Source organism: Coturnix japonica, chromosome 1, assembly GCF_054131305.1.
Source record: "Coturnix japonica strain WE chromosome 1, WE-NBRP24, whole genome shotgun sequence".
NCBI lineage: Eukaryota > Metazoa > Chordata > Aves > Galliformes > Phasianidae > Coturnix > Coturnix japonica.
In genome coordinates this window covers 52,136,881-52,153,652 of record NC_140663.1, presented here as the reverse complement: position 1 = coordinate 52,153,652, position 16,772 = coordinate 52,136,881, and the positions used below count along the sequence as shown (strand labels likewise).

General features: G+C 52.2%; 2 protein-coding genes across 8 annotated transcripts; one reads left to right on the top strand and one right to left on the bottom strand.

The window, feature by feature from the left end:
- Positions 1 to 56: 56 nt before the first annotated feature.
- On the bottom strand, positions 57 to 2,969 carry MAFF (MAF bZIP transcription factor F). Of its 2 annotated transcripts, none has more exons than XM_015863084.3 (3): positions 2,834 to 2,969; positions 2,155 to 2,208; positions 57 to 1,774 (listed from the first exon to the last, which is right to left on the bottom strand). In XM_015863084.3, exons 2-3 carry the CDS (start codon positions 2,188 to 2,190, stop codon positions 1,361 to 1,363), a joined length of 450 nt encoding a protein of 149 aa, XP_015718570.1. In that variant the 5' UTR covers positions 2,191 to 2,208; positions 2,834 to 2,969; the 3' UTR covers positions 57 to 1,360. The 2 variants fall into 2 exon arrangements, with proteins under 2 accessions (XP_015718570.1, XP_015718579.1); XM_015863093.3 differs by lacking the exon at positions 2,834 to 2,969 and adding an exon at positions 2,546 to 2,704.
- Positions 2,970 to 3,194: 225 nt separating this feature from the next.
- On the top strand, positions 3,195 to 16,645 carry PLA2G6 (phospholipase A2 group VI). 6 transcript variants are annotated; one of them, XM_015862955.3, is made up of 16 exons: positions 3,195 to 3,538; positions 3,766 to 3,981; positions 4,131 to 4,311; positions 5,355 to 5,542; positions 7,697 to 7,793; positions 8,703 to 8,885; positions 9,092 to 9,200; positions 9,755 to 9,904; positions 11,525 to 11,615; positions 11,973 to 12,136; positions 12,646 to 12,796; positions 12,984 to 13,120; positions 13,426 to 13,580; positions 14,341 to 14,508; positions 15,138 to 15,211; positions 15,463 to 16,645. In XM_015862955.3, the coding sequence occupies exons 1-16, from the start codon at positions 3,354 to 3,356 to the stop codon at positions 15,602 to 15,604; spliced, it is 2,391 nt and encodes a 796-aa protein (XP_015718441.2). In that variant the 5' UTR covers positions 3,195 to 3,353; the 3' UTR covers positions 15,605 to 16,645. The 6 variants fall into 6 exon arrangements, 4 of the variants coding, with proteins under 4 accessions (XP_015718441.2, XP_015718446.2, XP_085375497.1 ...); XR_014935692.1 differs by lacking the exon at positions 12,646 to 12,796; XM_015862960.3 differs by lacking the exon at positions 9,755 to 9,904.
- Positions 16,646 to 16,772: the final 127 nt, after the last annotated feature.

Genomic DNA, 16,772 nt, shown 5'->3' with positions numbered 1-16,772 from the left:
AGCATTAGGGTCTCCCCAACAGCTCTAGAAGAAGAAGAAAGGCCAAACACACTCAATGTGGAAAAACAAACCCAAAAGAACTGGCTTTATTTGTAAAGTCTACAAAATACAGAGGACTCAGGTAGGACACAGACTGTAAGTCAGAAAATAAATAGTATTTTTTTTGTTGTTGTTTTTTTTTTTTTTTTTTTGCTCTATATAAGATAAAATGTGATTTGCATATATAAAATATAAAGTACGGCTCTGTACCAACATCCTGGCTGTGCCGAGAGGTGGAATGGCAAAGAGGACGTGAAAATAACTTACGTTCGTGCAATAAATAAACCCAGGGGGAGCGGGGCGGAGGGGATGCTAACACAGTGCCCTCTGGGCGGGCACCTCTCTGGGTAGGGACGGAGGCTGCAGCCAAGGGCGGCTGGCGTGACGATGCCCAGACCTCTGTGCTGGTGTCCAAGCTGGAGGAAAACCCAAGGGAGAAGCAGCTGCCTGCCAGGCGGCTCCCAGGAGTGGGATGCTCTGCCCTCCATACACCTCTGACTCCTCGCTCTCTGCAGCCTAAGGCCTGGAGCCAGCAGAGCACAGGGCTTGGCAGGGCCATCCCAGCAAAACAGCAGTTATCTGCACTCCAGCTGCCTTTGCTTCCTTCCTGCCTCTGCCTCTGTGTTCCAGGCACGTGGTTGGGCCGAGTGTCCCACTCAGGTCAAAGAGACGCATGAAGGATATCCGTGATGGGGAGAAAACAGCCCCTCCACATCTCCTTTTTGTCTTACAGCCCCCAGATGCCCCCTGCCCAAGGGTCCCCCTCCATCGCCGTCACAGCGCTATGCCATCCCGCTCACCCCAACCTGCAGCCACTTTCTGTTCCCCTCCGGACCTGCACATTCTCTTACCACCCTCCACTCCTTTTCACTGGGCCAGTGCTGACCCCATTCATCCTCATCCTTCTGCAAAACTCCCTCCCCAGTTCATTCTCTGGCACATGCTCCTGGGAGCGCCTGCCCTGCACTCAGCTCCCCCCAAAAATAGGGTGCACCGTGTTTTCCTGCCAGCTTGGAGCTGTGAGGTGTTTCCCTGCCTCCATCCATTCACACGGACTCATCCCCTCCTGCACGCACCCACTGATGCAGCAAGGGATGGGACCATGGGGCAATACCGGGCTTTGGGCTTCCCCCATGGGATCTCCAATAAGGTGCTGTCCCACCCGGTACACACATGGTGGCAGTCCTCCCTACAAGCAGAGGTCTGGGGGACCAGAGGGAAGGATTTGGGGTGCAGCTCCCAGCAAAGGAGAGCCTCGAGTCGGTATGTAGGGGAAGGCGCCCTGGGGGGGACAGTGCCCAGCCGAGGGACGGGGCCAGCACTAGGAGTAGGCAGCCTGGTTGGCACCGGACTTGACAATGGTGATGACGCTGGCAGTGGCCACTTTGGCAGGGGGCCCATGGGCAGCCACAGTGCGGGCAAAGCCCTGCAGGGCCTCATACTTGCCACGGAGAGTATCAAGCTCCAGGCGCATGGCAGCATTCTCCCGGGCCAGCTTGTCCACCTCCCATTCCAGCTCCATCTTTTGCTTCTGTAGCTCTTCCTTCTGGCAGACACGCTTCACCCGGCAGCTGGCAGCGTAGCCCCGGTTCTTCAGCGTCCGTCGTCGCTGCTTCAGCCTCGCCACCTCCTCCTTGGAAAGGCCCCGCAGGTGATGGTTGAGCTCCCTCACCGACAGCCCCATCAACTCCTCATCCGACAGCAGCGGTGTGTTCTCTCCAAGCTCCCGCTTCACCTGTTGGGTGGAGGAGCAGGTGAGATCCCAATGCCAACCCCCAGTGCCAGACCTCCAAATACCAATCCCTAATGCCAGTCCTCAGTTCTGGACCTCCCCAGCACCGATCCCCAGTGATGGACCCCCCCCAATCCCCCATGCTACGGCCCCAGTGCCAGTTCCCCATTCTGGGGCTCCCTGAGGCTTGGACCTCCCCAGTGTGATTCCCGCATGCTGCACCTCAAAGCCAGTCCCCTATACTGGAGTCCCTACTGCCAGCTTCCCATGCTGGACCTCCTCAATGCTTATCCCTCATGCTGGACTCCCGGTGCCATCCCCCTCCTGATGCCAGACCCTACTGCTCAGTCCCCCCCATAGCTCTTATTCTCCCCAGTACTCACCTTTAGCGCCTTGCTGGACAGCCCATCCGCAGCCATGGTTGTCCCGTACCGGCCCTACAAAACGCCCAAGAGCGGCTGAGTGCCAGCAAAGGAACACGGCGGGTGATGCCGATCCCCGCCCAGCTCCACCTCACTCTTTTATGCGAAGCCCATAATAATAGCACACAACCACAACAACGTGGGAAGGCCCTCCCCGGAGACGCAGTGCCATGGGGCCGAGGGGAGCTCCCTCGGAGGAGGGCAGAGGGGGGGTGGGGGGATAGGGGCAGGGCCGGGGCTCGCGGTGGGGTCGAAGGGTGCGGGCCGCGGCCACGTCGCGGGCGAGCGGGCGCCGTCTCACCGTGATTCAGCAGCGCTGGGAGGGGAGGAGGAGGGGGCGAGAGCTACTTACCCCTTCTGCACCCCTCGACCGCCACTCTGCCGCTTTCTTGGGGCAGAGGTGAGGGCGGGAGAGGCCGATATTTTCTCCCCTCCGCCATTACGAGAGGAGAAGAGAGGGCGCAGGGCCCGAAGCGGCCCCAACTCCGGACCACCTTCCCCCGCCCTCTCCAAAGAGCCGGCGGGGGGCGAAGCACGGGAGGAGCCGAGCTGATGCAATCAGGGCCGGGGGTCAGACGCCATCCCCGAGCTCCCACCGCCCGCCCCGCTCCGGAAACTCCCGACCCCGCCGTCCGCTTACCGGAGGCCGCGCCGTGTGTGCCGTGTGTGCCGGCTGTGCCGTGTGTGCCGACTGTACCGAGTGCCGGCCGTGCCCCGTGCGGTGCTGTGGGGTGCGGCGATGCGCTGACTCCCAGCCGAGCTCCGCGCGATTACTCACCCGCGGATTCCTTTCATTCATAAAAACACAGTCATGCGGTGACGTCACCCCCCGTCGCCCCGCCCCTCCGCAGCCCGGCCCCGCCCCGCCCCGCCCTCTCTCCGACCTTTTCAAAGATGGCGGCGCGCGGCTCAAACGTCAACAACCCCCCCGCCCTTCATTGGGAGGGAGACCTATTAGCCCCTCCCCTTTGGCTCCTCCCCATTGGCTCCTCCCCGGGAGCGGCGCAGCTGATTGGTCCGGCCTGGGGGCAGTGAGGGTGGCGGGCCTTGGCGGGCCTCGGCTCCCCTCAGTCCCCGTTGGCCGGTACAAAAGCGCAGCGCCGCCGTAGGCCCGCAGCGCTCCGTGCTTGTGGCGAGGCCGGGCCGTGCGGCCGCACGCCATGCAGTTCCTCGGGCGGCTCCTGAGCCAGGCGTTCGGCAGCCCGTACCGCGTGAAGGAGCTGCCCGCCGCCCAGTACTCGGGGCTGGGCCCCCTGCGGGAGGACGGACGGCTGCGGCTCTACGGGAACGGCCGCGGCTGGGACGCCGTGCTGCTCAACCCGCAGAGCCCGGCCGTGGCCGTACGGTACGTGCTGGGCGCCCCGCTGACTGCGCGGCACTGAGCGAGGGGCCATGGAGCGGAGCTGCAGGGGAGGTGGTGCAGGCACTGTCCGTGGAGGTGTCCAGAGCCGTGTGGATGTGGCACTGAGGGACGTAGGCAGTGGGCATGGTGGGGATGGGCTGATGTTGGACTGCATCATCATAGAGGTCTTTTCTAACCTTAATGATTCTGTATTTACCTCTCCCTTCCAGGCTCTTCCACCTGGACGATGAAGCAGAAGCCCTGGTGTGCTTTGAGCACTATGCCGGCCACCTGCGGCCGTTCTATGAGAGCTCAGCCCAGCCCCTGTCGCTGGAGGTTCTGCAGCAGCTCAGTGACTGCATCCGCAACCATCCCAGCTGGTCCTCTGCACACATAGCAGTGGAGGTTGGCCTGCACGAGACCTTCCGACACAACCGTGTACTCAGGTGAGGGTGCAGAGCAATCTCCTGTGGGCCTGGCGTTGTTGGGGCTGTGTGTCAGGAGGAGGGTCCATTGTAGGGCTGTAGGTCTTTGCAGAGGTAGATCCTCATCTTTGCAGCCTCTCTATGCTGTAACGTTGTGTCTTCTCTTACAGCTGTGTGAATAGCACAGACAGTGAGGATGGCTGCACCCCGCTGCACCTGGCGTGCCACAAGGGAGACATGACCTGCCTGCAGGAGCTGCTGGAATGCCACGCACGAGTGGATATTACAGACAAGAAAGGAGAGACGGTTTTCCACTATGCTGTGCGAGGAAGCAACCCCTATATCATTGAGGTGGGAGCAATCCCAAAGCTGGGAAAAGGGGGATTGAAACTTTTCCTTCCTATGCTGTGAGAGGGGGGATGATAGCCAAGGGCTGCAGTCTGGGGAAATGAATGGCAGCTAACTCTGCTGCAGCACCATGGGGATACCTGAGTCTGGTTCCAGCCCCTTTGTTCCTATCTACTTACTGGTGCAGTTTCCCATAAGCAGGTTCCATATTCCACCCTGCAATGGAACAGGGTTGTAAAGCAGTGGTTTCCTCAGAAAGTATCCTTGGCACTTGCTTCAAGCCTTAATCCTAACTTTCCTCAGGCCTTTGGCTGTCCCTTCAGCATCTTCTCCTGACAGGGCTTTTAGCTCTGGGTAGAGCCCTCCAAAAAGGGCCTTCAGGCTACCAGGGGTGTGTGTGTTGCCTGCAGACTCAGAGCCTGCAAACTCATTGGCTTTTCCGAGCCTGCAGAACCTGTTGGAACTGAGCAGTTCTGGCGACACAATCAGAGCCTCGAGGCAGAGTGACTGGGTTTGTAAGGCTGTGGGTTCCTTTCTGCTTTGCTCCTCAGGTCTGGACTGGGTGCCAGACAGGCCCTCGCCTGCAGCCGCACCAGCTGTGTTTGCCCAATAGCTCTTGTGACAGCTCTCCTGTTGCCTGCCAGATGATGGAAAGATTTCCTAATGTGTGGTGGCGGAGGGATGATGAACAACGGGGGTTTGCCACACTGTGGAGCAGGACAGTTAGGACCTTTGTATTATAAAGATGTTTTCTTCCTGCATGTCTCTAATGCTGGCAGCTCAGCTTGTTACAGATCTACTTTCAGTTTTGAGCAGTCTTGAGCTTGTTTCTCTTTCAATTCCTTGCAAAGCCAAGGAAAATAAATTCCTGCTATTCTTGTGTACGCTAGGACTTTCTGTATTCCTGAGTGCTTCAGGTATGGAAGTTGGACAGGCCGTAGCACTGTGGGGAACCCCGTGCTACAGAGTTTCTGCTTGGAGCTCAGGGAGAGGGACAGCACTCTTACATGTCTGTCTGTCTTCTATTTATTTCCTGCTCTTCTCAGCTCCTGAGCAGTGCCCCGACTGTTGGCGTGAACCACCTGAACCACGAAGGTCTGACCCCTCTGTACCTGGCTTGTCAGCTGGGCAAAGAGGACATGGTTCGGTCTCTGCTGAAGTGCCGCGCCAGCTGCAATGTCATGGGGACAGTGGGCTACCCCATCCACGCAGCTCTGAAGTACTCCCAGAAGGGGTAAGTAAAACTGTGAGTCAGCGGTGGCTGCTGGGGCTGGCAGTGTGGGACAGTGTGATTTACAGAGGCAGGTAACAAAACGTAGAGAAAAATTAACATATAAATATACAGTGTTCTGACTTAGGAGTCCTGCTCCTCCTGTCGGGGAATTAAGCTACTCCATTGGTAACGCTGGCATCGTTTTATGCTCTTCTATTAACTGGTCGTAAGGGGGAGCTTCCTCCACAGGAGATACGGGGCATCTGCTTGCTGACTTTTTGTCCCAGGCATTTGCCTCAGTCCTCATCAGCCTGTGCCATGTAGAGTAGTTCTAATTCAAATGCATATCCTTGCCTATGAGTGTTTAATGGTGCACGCTCAATTTTGTGGCCATCAAAGGCTTCTTGGTCCTTGGTCTGCTGCCAAACGACTTTATTCCTAGTCAGTACAGGAGTTGTGAATTTCTTGCTGTTGTGTTTGTTTCCTATGAGTGTAGCCACATCTGGTCCCGTAACTGTGAGTTGGGGGTGACTATTCAATTCTCTCTGATCTACAGTCATTCTCCAAGTGCCCTCTAATATTCAAACAAGCCAAATAAGGTTAATAAAAGCAACGATGGTGTCTTTACCAACTCTCACATGCTGATGTGCCTGGATGCCTGTAGTAATTTCCCTCCTGCCCTCTGGGATGCAATTCTGTTTTACAGCCGCTGCCTCAGCACAACAGGGTCCCCCTTCAAAAACCCACATGGAATGGTTACAGATCAAATAGCAAATCCTGCTTGCGAGATCCTGAAGCTGAAATGACCATTCAGCGTTTCAGCTGTCCATGCTGCCATCACATAGATATGCAAAATATTCCTCAATTTGCACAGTTAACGCCATTATTGCAAATGGGCTGGTATTTCCTATTGTTAAAGTAACCTTAGTTCAGAAACGTCTCCCCATTTCTTTTGGCTTCTTTACCATTCATATCCCTATGCACTAGGGTAGCTTCAGCTCCAGTATCCACGAGAGCTGACACACTAAATCTGCTATTTTATAATTGAAGGAGCATCGCAGGCTTCGCTGGTGGCAACGTGGTAGACCTGCCAAACCTTCCTTCCTGCTGTGTTGGCATTTGCCAGGTAGTGCCTTGCCTTGAGGTGGCAGGTGTGGTGGATGGGGATGACTTGCCATTGGTGCAACGTTTCAGGTGTTGTGATCCCATCTGTTTCTTGTGGGACACCAGCCTGCACAAGATTATTTCACGTTTGTTTCCTCATCACCCATGAGGAAACTCCTTTTGTTTTTGCTGGCTTTCCTTTATTCGCCACCCACAAAGATGGTCCTGAAATTACAACCCCAACTTCCTTCAAGGTATTGGTAGGTTGCCTGTATTACCAGCAGCTCTTGTGACTGCCCTGTCCAGATTGGCTCCTGTAATTAATGCATAAGCCATCCCCATCTGCTGCACTAGACTAATGCCTCCTTCTATTATACACCAATTTCACAATGACAATGATGTGGCAAGATTTGCAAGTGCTGTTAAAACTGCTGCACACAACATCTGATATAGCAGAGATGTAGTGATACAGCTGCCTGTTGGGATCCCTGATCTCTCGTAGCTGAGCATATTCTCATATCTTATCACTGTGGGCTGTAGGTCTTTTTCATCCATTAACAAACAGATGCAGTGCTGCTACACTGAGGTCACAAAACTCCATGCCTACCCCGCTCTGCTGCTGAAAGACATATACACACAAAAAAAGGGCTCGTGAACTACTTTTCCTTAGAGTAAGGTGTGAGAAGATGACTTACCAATGCTTAAAAACTTATTAATTTGCTGCACCTTTGCCTTTGAGTGCTTTGATCCTAATAAGCTTTCATTCCAAAGCCTATTTCTTCTCGTCTCCTGTGGGCTAGTGGCACTCTTGGCCCTTAATTAATACACTCTGAAACTGAATCAAAAAGGTGTGATACTTACTTCCTGTTTTCTTTTTCATGGACAATTTTGTCCCTTCCTTTCTGAAGACAGCAAAATAAAACTGCTTTGCAGCTGAGGAACTTGCAGGTGCTGCAGCCAGCTGCTGCTGAAAGGCTTCCTGAAGGGCTCTGTGCGGAAGGCAGGTGCTGACATGAATGAGGTATTGAACTAAGAGAGCAGACACACATCCCTTCATCTTGTGTTTTCTAGGTGTGCCCAGGCCATTCTCGAAGTGGATGCCAGCCAGGTCCACTCCAGGGACCCACGCCATGAAGCCATCCCGCTGCATTGGGCAAAGAAGGCAGAGGTAAATACAGTCCACGGTGAGAGCCTGTGCTGCCAACCAGCGCCTGGTTAAGTCCTTTTGCTGCTGACCTGCCCCTTCACTGAGTGCTTGTGTCAGAGCTCAGCAAGCTGCCCCCAAGACAGCCCTGCTGTTGAGGTGATTGAGGCTGTTTGATTCTGTTTGCCATCTGATGATCAGTGCTGTTTGCTGCAGGGAGCAGTGGAGCCTTGTAATACAAAAAAGACTGGTGTGCTCATTCTAGTGATTCATTCTCGGCTGTGACCTGCTGGCTTGTCCCTTTTCCCTTCTGGCTGGGTAGAAATCGCACCGCTCACACTGAAGCACGGTTACCCCTGGGGGGAGCTCTTGTCTCATTAGCTGCCAATTTCAAGAAGGGAAACAGATCGATGCTTTAAGAACTGCGAGGGGAGTGTGAGGTGGGCACCAGGTGGTGGCGTGTAGGTTGCAGTCATCTTCTGCCAGACACAACCAGATCAGTGATGTGATGTGCTATGCTGATACACCTCTAGGAGCTTGTTTCAAGCAGAGAGCATTCCAATGGAAGGTCTGTTTTCCCTCTTCCAATATTACACCGTTCTCAGCAGAGTCCTGTGGAAGTTTTCAGCAAAGCGAGCATGTTTGGCTTATAAAGAGAAGATCAAAAAGCAAACTTCCCTTCAGTCTGCAGAGATTCTGGCTTGAGTAAGAGTTGTTATTTTCCATAGATCTCAGCCAGCTGTTGCACTTGCAAATAAGACTCAAAACATCCAGAAGCTGTAGCAGATGGTGAAACTACCAACTAGCTCCAAGTCCAGGCTAAGGTGTATTGCTCTTCACCTGCCCTGCTTGTCAGTGAGACTTGGCTTCTGTGAGTTGTCTTCATGATTGCTTTTTCTTTTCTTCACCTGGCACATGCATGCTTGGGCACAGATGACGCAGCTGCTGCTTAAGTACGGCTCTGAGGTGAACGTGGCCAGCCGGACAGCTGACATGGCCCTGCACATTGCAGTCAAGAGAGGTCGGTTTGACTGTGCCATGGTACTGCTGACGCACGGGGCTGACACCAATGCCAAGGGCCAGGATGGCAACACACCACTGCATCTGGCCATGAAGGTGAGATTTTTGCAGAGGCTGCTGGGGAGAGGAAGGCATTTTCCTTAAGGGCTGAGGCAAAGGCAGGTCTATTTGAAATGTTGGCTGTTGTCCTTCATGGGGAAGTTTCCTTGTGTGTGCTTTAGGTAATGAAAATAGGAGGGAGGGAATGAGGGATATCGCTGAGGGAACCATGGCTTTTGACTGAGCTTTCTCTTGTCTTCTAGCATGACCACCTGGATATGATCAAAGCAATTGTTGTGTTTGGAGGAGATGTTGAGATCCCTAATGATTTTGGGGAGACACCAGGGCTGCTGGCAGCCAGGAACAGCAAAGGTGAGGGAGCATCTGAGCAGCTCTACTGAATGAACCCAGCATTTTGTCTCCCCTTCTTGGCTAAAACAGTGTCTTAGAGAGGTAAAAACATGCCAAGCATAGGCAGTGCTTCTCCAAGATGCTCTCCCAGCTTCTAGTTGCTGGCACTTGCTGAGCTAGTGGCATAGACTTCATATTAATAGTCCTTGATTTGTTTCTCCTCTGAGACAGAGAAGCAAGAGAAAAAGCTGGCGCACACGCCCTCTCTTCAAGCCGTGGTGCTGGGCACTGCAGGCACACAGCAGTGACTGAACGGCCTGGGCATAAGCAGGCATGGCTTGTTCTTCCACAGCAAGAAGTGTGCGGCATACCCTTGAAGCTGCACAGCATCGGGCAAACCTTCTGACCACAGATCCTTCTGCCTGCTGATAAGGCAGAGAAATCCAAGACATGCCTCCCCTGGGTCATCCCAGAGGTTTTGTGGGGGTTGGAGCTGCTGTGAATTTGGCAGAGCCCCCGGTGTGTGCGTGCACTGATTCTCTTTCTGGTCTGTGACTCCCCCACCATCACCTAAGGTGCGAACCGGAAAGTGCTCTTAGACCTGCTGCAAACTGTAGGGACCGAACGCTGCCTCCCAACCATTCCTGACTCCCAAAGTCTGGCACCATCTGCCGCCTCCTTCCTGGAAGGCCAGCCTTCCCCGCGGAGCAGCTTCAACAGCTTAGGTAAAGCCTTCCCTGTCCCTCCCTCACTCTCTTTTTTTTTCTAGCTTCACAGCACTCTGGTTCTTTGGACAGCCTTTGCTTTGGGCACTGTCTCCTCGCTCTCATTTTAATAAGTCTGTCCTCATTCAGCTGTTACAGGATCCAGATTCTTGTTTTCTCTGCTTTTCCTGTTTGCGTACTCTAAAGTCTTCTACTCTAAGCTTTTGTTTTATAGACCTGACTCAATGCAACTCTGTAGAGAGGAAAAGGAAGGCGGTTTCATAACTCCTTCACCCCCCTGGGAAATGTGTAGGACTTGTTTGCTTGCAGTTTATCCCCTGGGTCATGTCAGAAGTGGAGGCACTTGACTTGAGGACATCCCGATGTCATGTTGTGCATCAGGGTATCAAAGTGTTGCTTGGTCACATCCCAGGGGCTAGTAGTTGGGAGAGGGAAGGGGTGAAGTCTGAGGATAAGTGACCCTAGGCACAAGGTTTATATTACCCATAGGAAGATCCAAACGTAGGACATGTTTGTGTCATAGCCTGTACTCTGCACTACTGAGGCTTTGTGGGTAAGCCCATGGATCAAACTTATCACCTCCAGGGAGCTACGGGACTTGGGCAGAAGCAGCAGGAGCATGCAGTGGGTGGGGTGAGTTGGCTTGGCTCAGAGGGAGGCTCTGACAACATGTCAAGGGCTTTCAGGGAGATAACAGCTGCTTATGGTCTGCTTTCCCTCTCGGCTTTGTGGTTTCCATTGCAGAGACCTTCCAGTGGGGCATAGGGTCAATCCCCCACAGATCCTGGAACGTCACCATCGACTGGTGGCACCAGGACTTTTTTCTCACTGTGGTGTTGTGAAGGTGACCGGAGAGTTTCAGCTCATAGACTGCCAGAAAAAGACCCTTTTCCAACATAGGACTCTGGCCTTCAAAGAAACTCTTCACCATGTTCTCTGTCATTCAGGTACCTCCCAACCTGGGCGCTGGCAGCAGTATTTAACCTTTCTTCCCCATGTTCTTTCTTCTCTTGGTTTCACAGGCTGCCTCCTCACCTAGGCTGGATTGGTGCCCTGCACCCAGGGTGACCTGGGTTTACATCACCTGAGGGGTAATGACAAGCCACCCTGTCCCCAGAGCCTTCCTGCTTAGGTTACCTCACAGGAGTAGATTTAGGTTTGATCTTATGGCTTGCAGTAAGCGGCATAGTGGGCAAGCTGCTAGGCTCTACCTTCTCTCTCACTTTGTCTGCTCATCACCTGCTTCTACAAATCCTTTATCACTGCCAGCACCCTCCAGCTGCCTGCTCTGAAGCCTTGGGTTTCTCCTCTTTGGTGTGGAATTTATTTTAGGAGATACCTTCTGGTTATGGGTAAGATGGCTTATGTTTCCCGCAGAAAGCTTTTTTCAGCTGGGAAAGGTGTTGGATGTTCTCTCTGGAATTGGTTTACCTTTGGGGTGGGAAGTTTTGCGTAACATGCTTAGCTTTCCCACTCAGAAAGTGGGAAGAATAATTAAAAGCTTTCTAATTCAATGAGTGTGATTTGGTTGACTGATACCCCTGAGGCACTCATCAGAGGGTTCAGGTAGCAAAGGGGTTTCTAATTTTCTTCTGCCCTTGAATGTCCATGGCTCTGTAGGGTACAAGGACCTTCTGTATGTTTCTGCGACACTTGGACAGTTCTTGAAGGTGCCGGATGTTGTGGACTCACCCAGAGAGGGTGAGAGAAAGTAAGTAAGAAAGTTCCTGGTCCAACTCCTGTGCCATTGAAAGTTAATGCTGTGTATGTGAATTCTTCCTCACCCACACTCACGAGTGTGGCATCCCCAACTGACATTATTTAGTGTCCTTTGTTGCATTTTATGCTGAAACCACCCCCCTCCACCTTGTTGCCTTAAATCTCTGTTCCCATAAAGGACCTTCTTCTGGTTCTGCTTTCGCTTGAGGCAGTATCCATTACTATATACTACTACTTAAGCCATTCCATAATCATCCAGAGCAGTTTTCTTGTTACTGGCGCAGTTTGCCATGCCCAGGCCCTGTGTTGAAAAGTGTCAGCCGTCCCACAGCCATGTCTGTCTCTCCAGCTGCGACCGACTCTTGTGTCTGGATGGAGGAGGCATCCGGGGCCTGGTCCTCATCCAGCTTCTACTGGCCATTGAAAAAGCTGCGGGCCGTCCCATCCGTGAGATTTTTGACTGGATTGCAGGGACCAGCACTGGGGGCATCTTGGCCTTGGCTATTGTACATGGTGAGGACAGTGTGAATAATGGGCCCTTTCTCACTCCTGTGGCTCCCTTCTGGGTGGGACTGCGTGTGGGGTGGGAACTGCCTCTCTAAGAGTCCTAACGGGGGTTTGTTATCCCTACCTAAAGAGGGATGTTCATCAGTGAAAGAAAACCTAGGCCTGCGTTTGCAGTTGCTTTTCATGTCAGTTGGTATCGAGCAGCTTTCTGGATTTTGGGAAGGTGATGGAATACATTGTTCTGTTCTTCCTGCTCTCTCCAACCTGATTTTATAGCAAGATGATTGGCACTTACTGCTAGGAAACTAAGCTCCAACTTTGCCTTTCCTCTCTCACCCTTCCCAGTCATGGTGCTGATGGCCAGGCATGTGGCAGGAAGCCTGGGAAAGGGATGGGGTTGGGAGTGTTACTTCCCTTCACTTTCTGGTCCTGGGAAGTCCAAGATCTGATGTGCTGTTTGTTTGCCTGCCCTTCCTCCTTCCCCATGCTCCTGCTGATGCTGTTGCGTGCCTCAGGGAAGTCCATGGACTACATGCGCTGCCTGTACTTCCGCATGAAGGACATGGTGTTCCGGGGGTCTCGGCCCTACGAGTCAGAGCCCCTGGATGAGTTCTTGAAGAAGGAATTTGGGGAAAACACCAAAATGACAGATGTCCAAAAACCCAAGTAAGTCCTGCTTGGGGCTGTGCTGGTTGCTCTTGTGGGAGACTCTCTCAGCAGAGATGCTTAGCATCTCCATTGAGCAGATCTGGAAGCCTCATGAGGTGCAGATTACTGAAGCCATAAGCATGGTTGTTTTTTGTTTTTTTTTTTTCCCCATTTTATCTTTGCTGTGTTGTTTCCTCTCCCCCAGAGTTATTGTGACAGGGACTCTCTGTGACCGACAGCCAGCTGAGCTCCACCTCTTCCGGAATTACTCTGTACCTGAGACAAAAATCTCTACTGAATACAAGACAACAGCGACTTTCAAACCACTCACTCAGCCTGAAGGTAAATGCTGGCACACAGCAGTCTGGGTGGCTGGTAGTCGAGAGGGAATCCTTCAGACACAGGAGATTAAGTTGGTGGTTGGCAGCCCTGCTGGTGGCAATGGGATTGGAACTAGGTGGTCTTTGAATTGTCCTTTCCAACCCAAGCCATTCTATGATTCCTGTTGCTCTGAAAATTCAGGTGTTCAGCAACTGTTCTGGGCCTACACACCTTCCTAGTCTGCCTTGTGCTGTTGAAGGGGAGATGCTCCTTTCGTGCAGAAAAACTGCTAAAAGGGGCCTGCATGCTCCTTTTTCTCCCTGCAGACCAATTGGTATGGCGTGCTGCCCGCTGCAGTGGTGCAGCTCCCACTTATTTCCGGCCCATAGGGCGCTTTTTGGATGGTGGGCTGCTAGCAAACAACCCGACCCTTGATGCCATGGCGGAGATCCATGAGTACAACAAGACTCTGATCAGCAAGGTGAGAGAAATCCTAGCCCTGAAAGGTAACTGGGGCTTCATTGACTGCACTGAGCCTCCCTCAAAGGGGAAAAGGGATTGGGAATGAGCTCTTCTCTAGTGGAAAAACAAGTTAGCATTGCAGCACCCTGGAAAATGCTGTATGGGAAGGGGGATATGTGTAGGGAATGCTGGCTGACAGGTGAAATGCCACTTCTGACAGAGGTTTGAGGTGGGGAGGCAGGAATCAGAGGGGCAGACTGCATATACTTGCTGCTTTTAGCACAGATAATTCAGATGATGGTAGTGTGGCCTGTGACACAGCTCTGCAGGGCCTTTTCCTGCCCTCCCAAAAGGGAGAATACAATGGTTGGACATTCTGCTCAGTTGACTAGTAAATGCTTTCTGTGCTGTGGCCAGTTGCTCAGTAAGATGAGTAACTACTGGCAGCTACCACTCCCTGTAGCAGAGAGGAGAGGTTTGTTCCCAAAACAACCAAATGAGTTGGACTGTTTCACAGCCATCTGGTCATCTCTGTGGGGATCCTGTGGGCTTAAATGCAGGCAGGGCTGAAAGGCACAGAAGGATGTAACCGTTGCCTTTGAAGGTGTGCAGATTAAAGCTATCTCACTAGCTAGTAATAAAGTGGGAGAACAAAGGCGAGAAGAGGCTACTGAGCCTTTCACCTTGGTTTTCAGATTATCCACCAGACTTCTGTGAAATACGTGTCCTGCCTTAATTTACTTGAAAGTAAATACATGGTTGTTTTTGTTTGTCCACAGGGTCAGAGGCAGAAAGTAAGAAAGCTGGGGTTGGTGGTCTCCCTGGGGACAGGGAAGCCTCCCCAGGTCCCAGTGTCCTCTGTGGATGTCTTCCGCCCCACCAACCCCTGGGAACTGGCAAAGACGGTCTTTGGGGCTAGGGAGCTTGGCAAGATGGTGGTGGACTGTGTGAGTACTGGGAAGGAGGGAGAGCCCTGGGGTTGCTCTCAGTGAGGGAGCAAAGGTTTCCAGTCTTCAACTTCTTCCTTTTGAAAGAAAACTGAACTTGCTTGGAATAGCTCCAGAGTTCAAGAGCTGCTTAATGGGAGCACAGCAGGTCTGAATCCCTCTGCCTGTTCGGGCAGGTAAAGGCAAGATGGTGGTCAGTGACCCATAAGAACATTTGCAGGTGTCAGTTCATGAGACCTGGAGTCTTTCCAGGGAGGGTGAATTATCATCTGAGCAATGTGAGACCAAAAGATATATATACATATAAAGTCATGCTTCAGCATGACAGCAAGTAATTTTTCTTAAGAACAGCTTTGTGATTCCCATTGGGGCAATTAACAAGTGCTGGAGGAGTGGGAGTGTTACTAATAAGAAGTAGCAGCTCATACTGTGGTCAGGAGTGTGTAATAAGCATAGAATTTTGCATACTAAATAAGGAAGCTCATTAGGTGTTGTGCAAGAATGCACTCCTGCTTTTCCCTTTCCCTGTGTGGTTTGTGTAGTTCAGCCTGGTGCCAGGGAGCCTCTTGGAGGCAGGGAGAGGGCAGCAGTGCCATCAGGCTCTGACTGTGTGCCTGCTTCTCCCGCAGTGCACTGACGCAGATGGCCCAGCTGTGAATCGTGCCAGGGCCTGGTGTGAGATGACGGACATCCCATATTTCCGGTAAGAGCTTCCTTTCTGCTCCTCTGCACAAGCCTATTTTTAGCCTCCAGGACCTGGCTGAGGCATGTGTCATCCCAAATCTCATCCCTTCCAAGGGTGTGTCAGCCTAGACCTGGACTCCTGCCCCCAATCCTACTGCATCTGTGATACAATGGAGGATTACTGGGGGTTTGGGGGATGCTAACAGGGTCCTTTGTGGATGTGCATCCTGCCCTGTTCAGCTCAGGGTGAAATTGTCTTGGTGTGCACAGGCTCAGCCCTCAGCTGCACACGGATGTGATGCTGGACGAGGTGAATGACAGCGTGCTGGTGAACGCCCTCTGGGACACACAGCTCTACATCTACCAGCAGCGGGAGCAGTTGGAGCGGCTGGTGCAATATCTCTGCCGATGACTGACCTGAAAGTGTTCTTTCTGCATCTCAGAGGCAAGGAGCAGCAGATGCTGCAGCTTGGATTTGCACTGAACCAAGATGATAAGGTGGGGGAAGGGACTACTACTGCTAATGTTAATTAGAAATTAGTGATATTTAATAGCAGTGCACATACACGTGAATTCCAGGACAGCTGTGAAAAACTGACAGTTATTGTCCCACTATAGGCTAATCTCTACTCCACTGTGCTTTGTTTTACTGCTCTGCTATGTGAGCATACAGCCCTTGCCAGAAGCCAGATCCCCACCTATTGTGAGCCAGCTGCAGAGTGTGCAGTACTGACAAAGCACTTTGCTCCTTTCCCCCCTCATACAACAGCCCAATACCAGACAAAGTTTCAAGGATTCTGTTCCCTGCTTGGGACAAGGTGGTTCAAAGCATGTTAGGATGGTGAAAGGGATTTGTCTGAGCAATATACTTGGCTTAGAAATTCTGCAGCCTTCTGCAGTAGATTGATGCAAAATATGACTGACACTGGAAGAGCCACTTGGCTTCTATTATACCCTTCCCTTTTGCCTTCAGAGATGGCTGTTAGCTCAGGTTCTGACTGCATCTAGGTTGGGAGCAGCCCCCCCGGAACTGTTTTATGCCCCCGTCTTGTTGTGATACTCTGTTCAAAGGCTGGGAATGTGAAAACCTTATGTCTTGTCCATGGCAAGCTCAAGATGAGAGAGATTGGCCTTGTCTTGGTAGAGAGATTGATTCTCTTTGTGGTTATTGTGCAATTGAAGTGTGCAGTTGAACCTGACATCAGGTTGCACCAAAGATACTGACAGTTTGGATTTCTTTTACCTTTTTTTACCTCTGGAAATCCCATTATGACACTCTGTACTAAACATTTCTGCAGCACATTTTGCATATTTATTAATGACGTGTATCCACTGGAAGGAATTTTGTGGACTAACCTGAAAAACTGAAAACTGAAATCATTTGCTTTTGAGTGAATGGATTACTGTGAACTAAACCTAACCTGACTTGAAATAAAGAGAGCCTTGAATTTGATTCTGTTGTGATGCCGTCCGTGGTTGTCTTGTTTGCATCCTGCAGGACCCCAGTCCCCCAGTCAGCTCTACCTGCAAGGGTTCCTGTGAGTGATGCTGTGCTCAGGGTCTAGGCAGGCAGGGAGAAC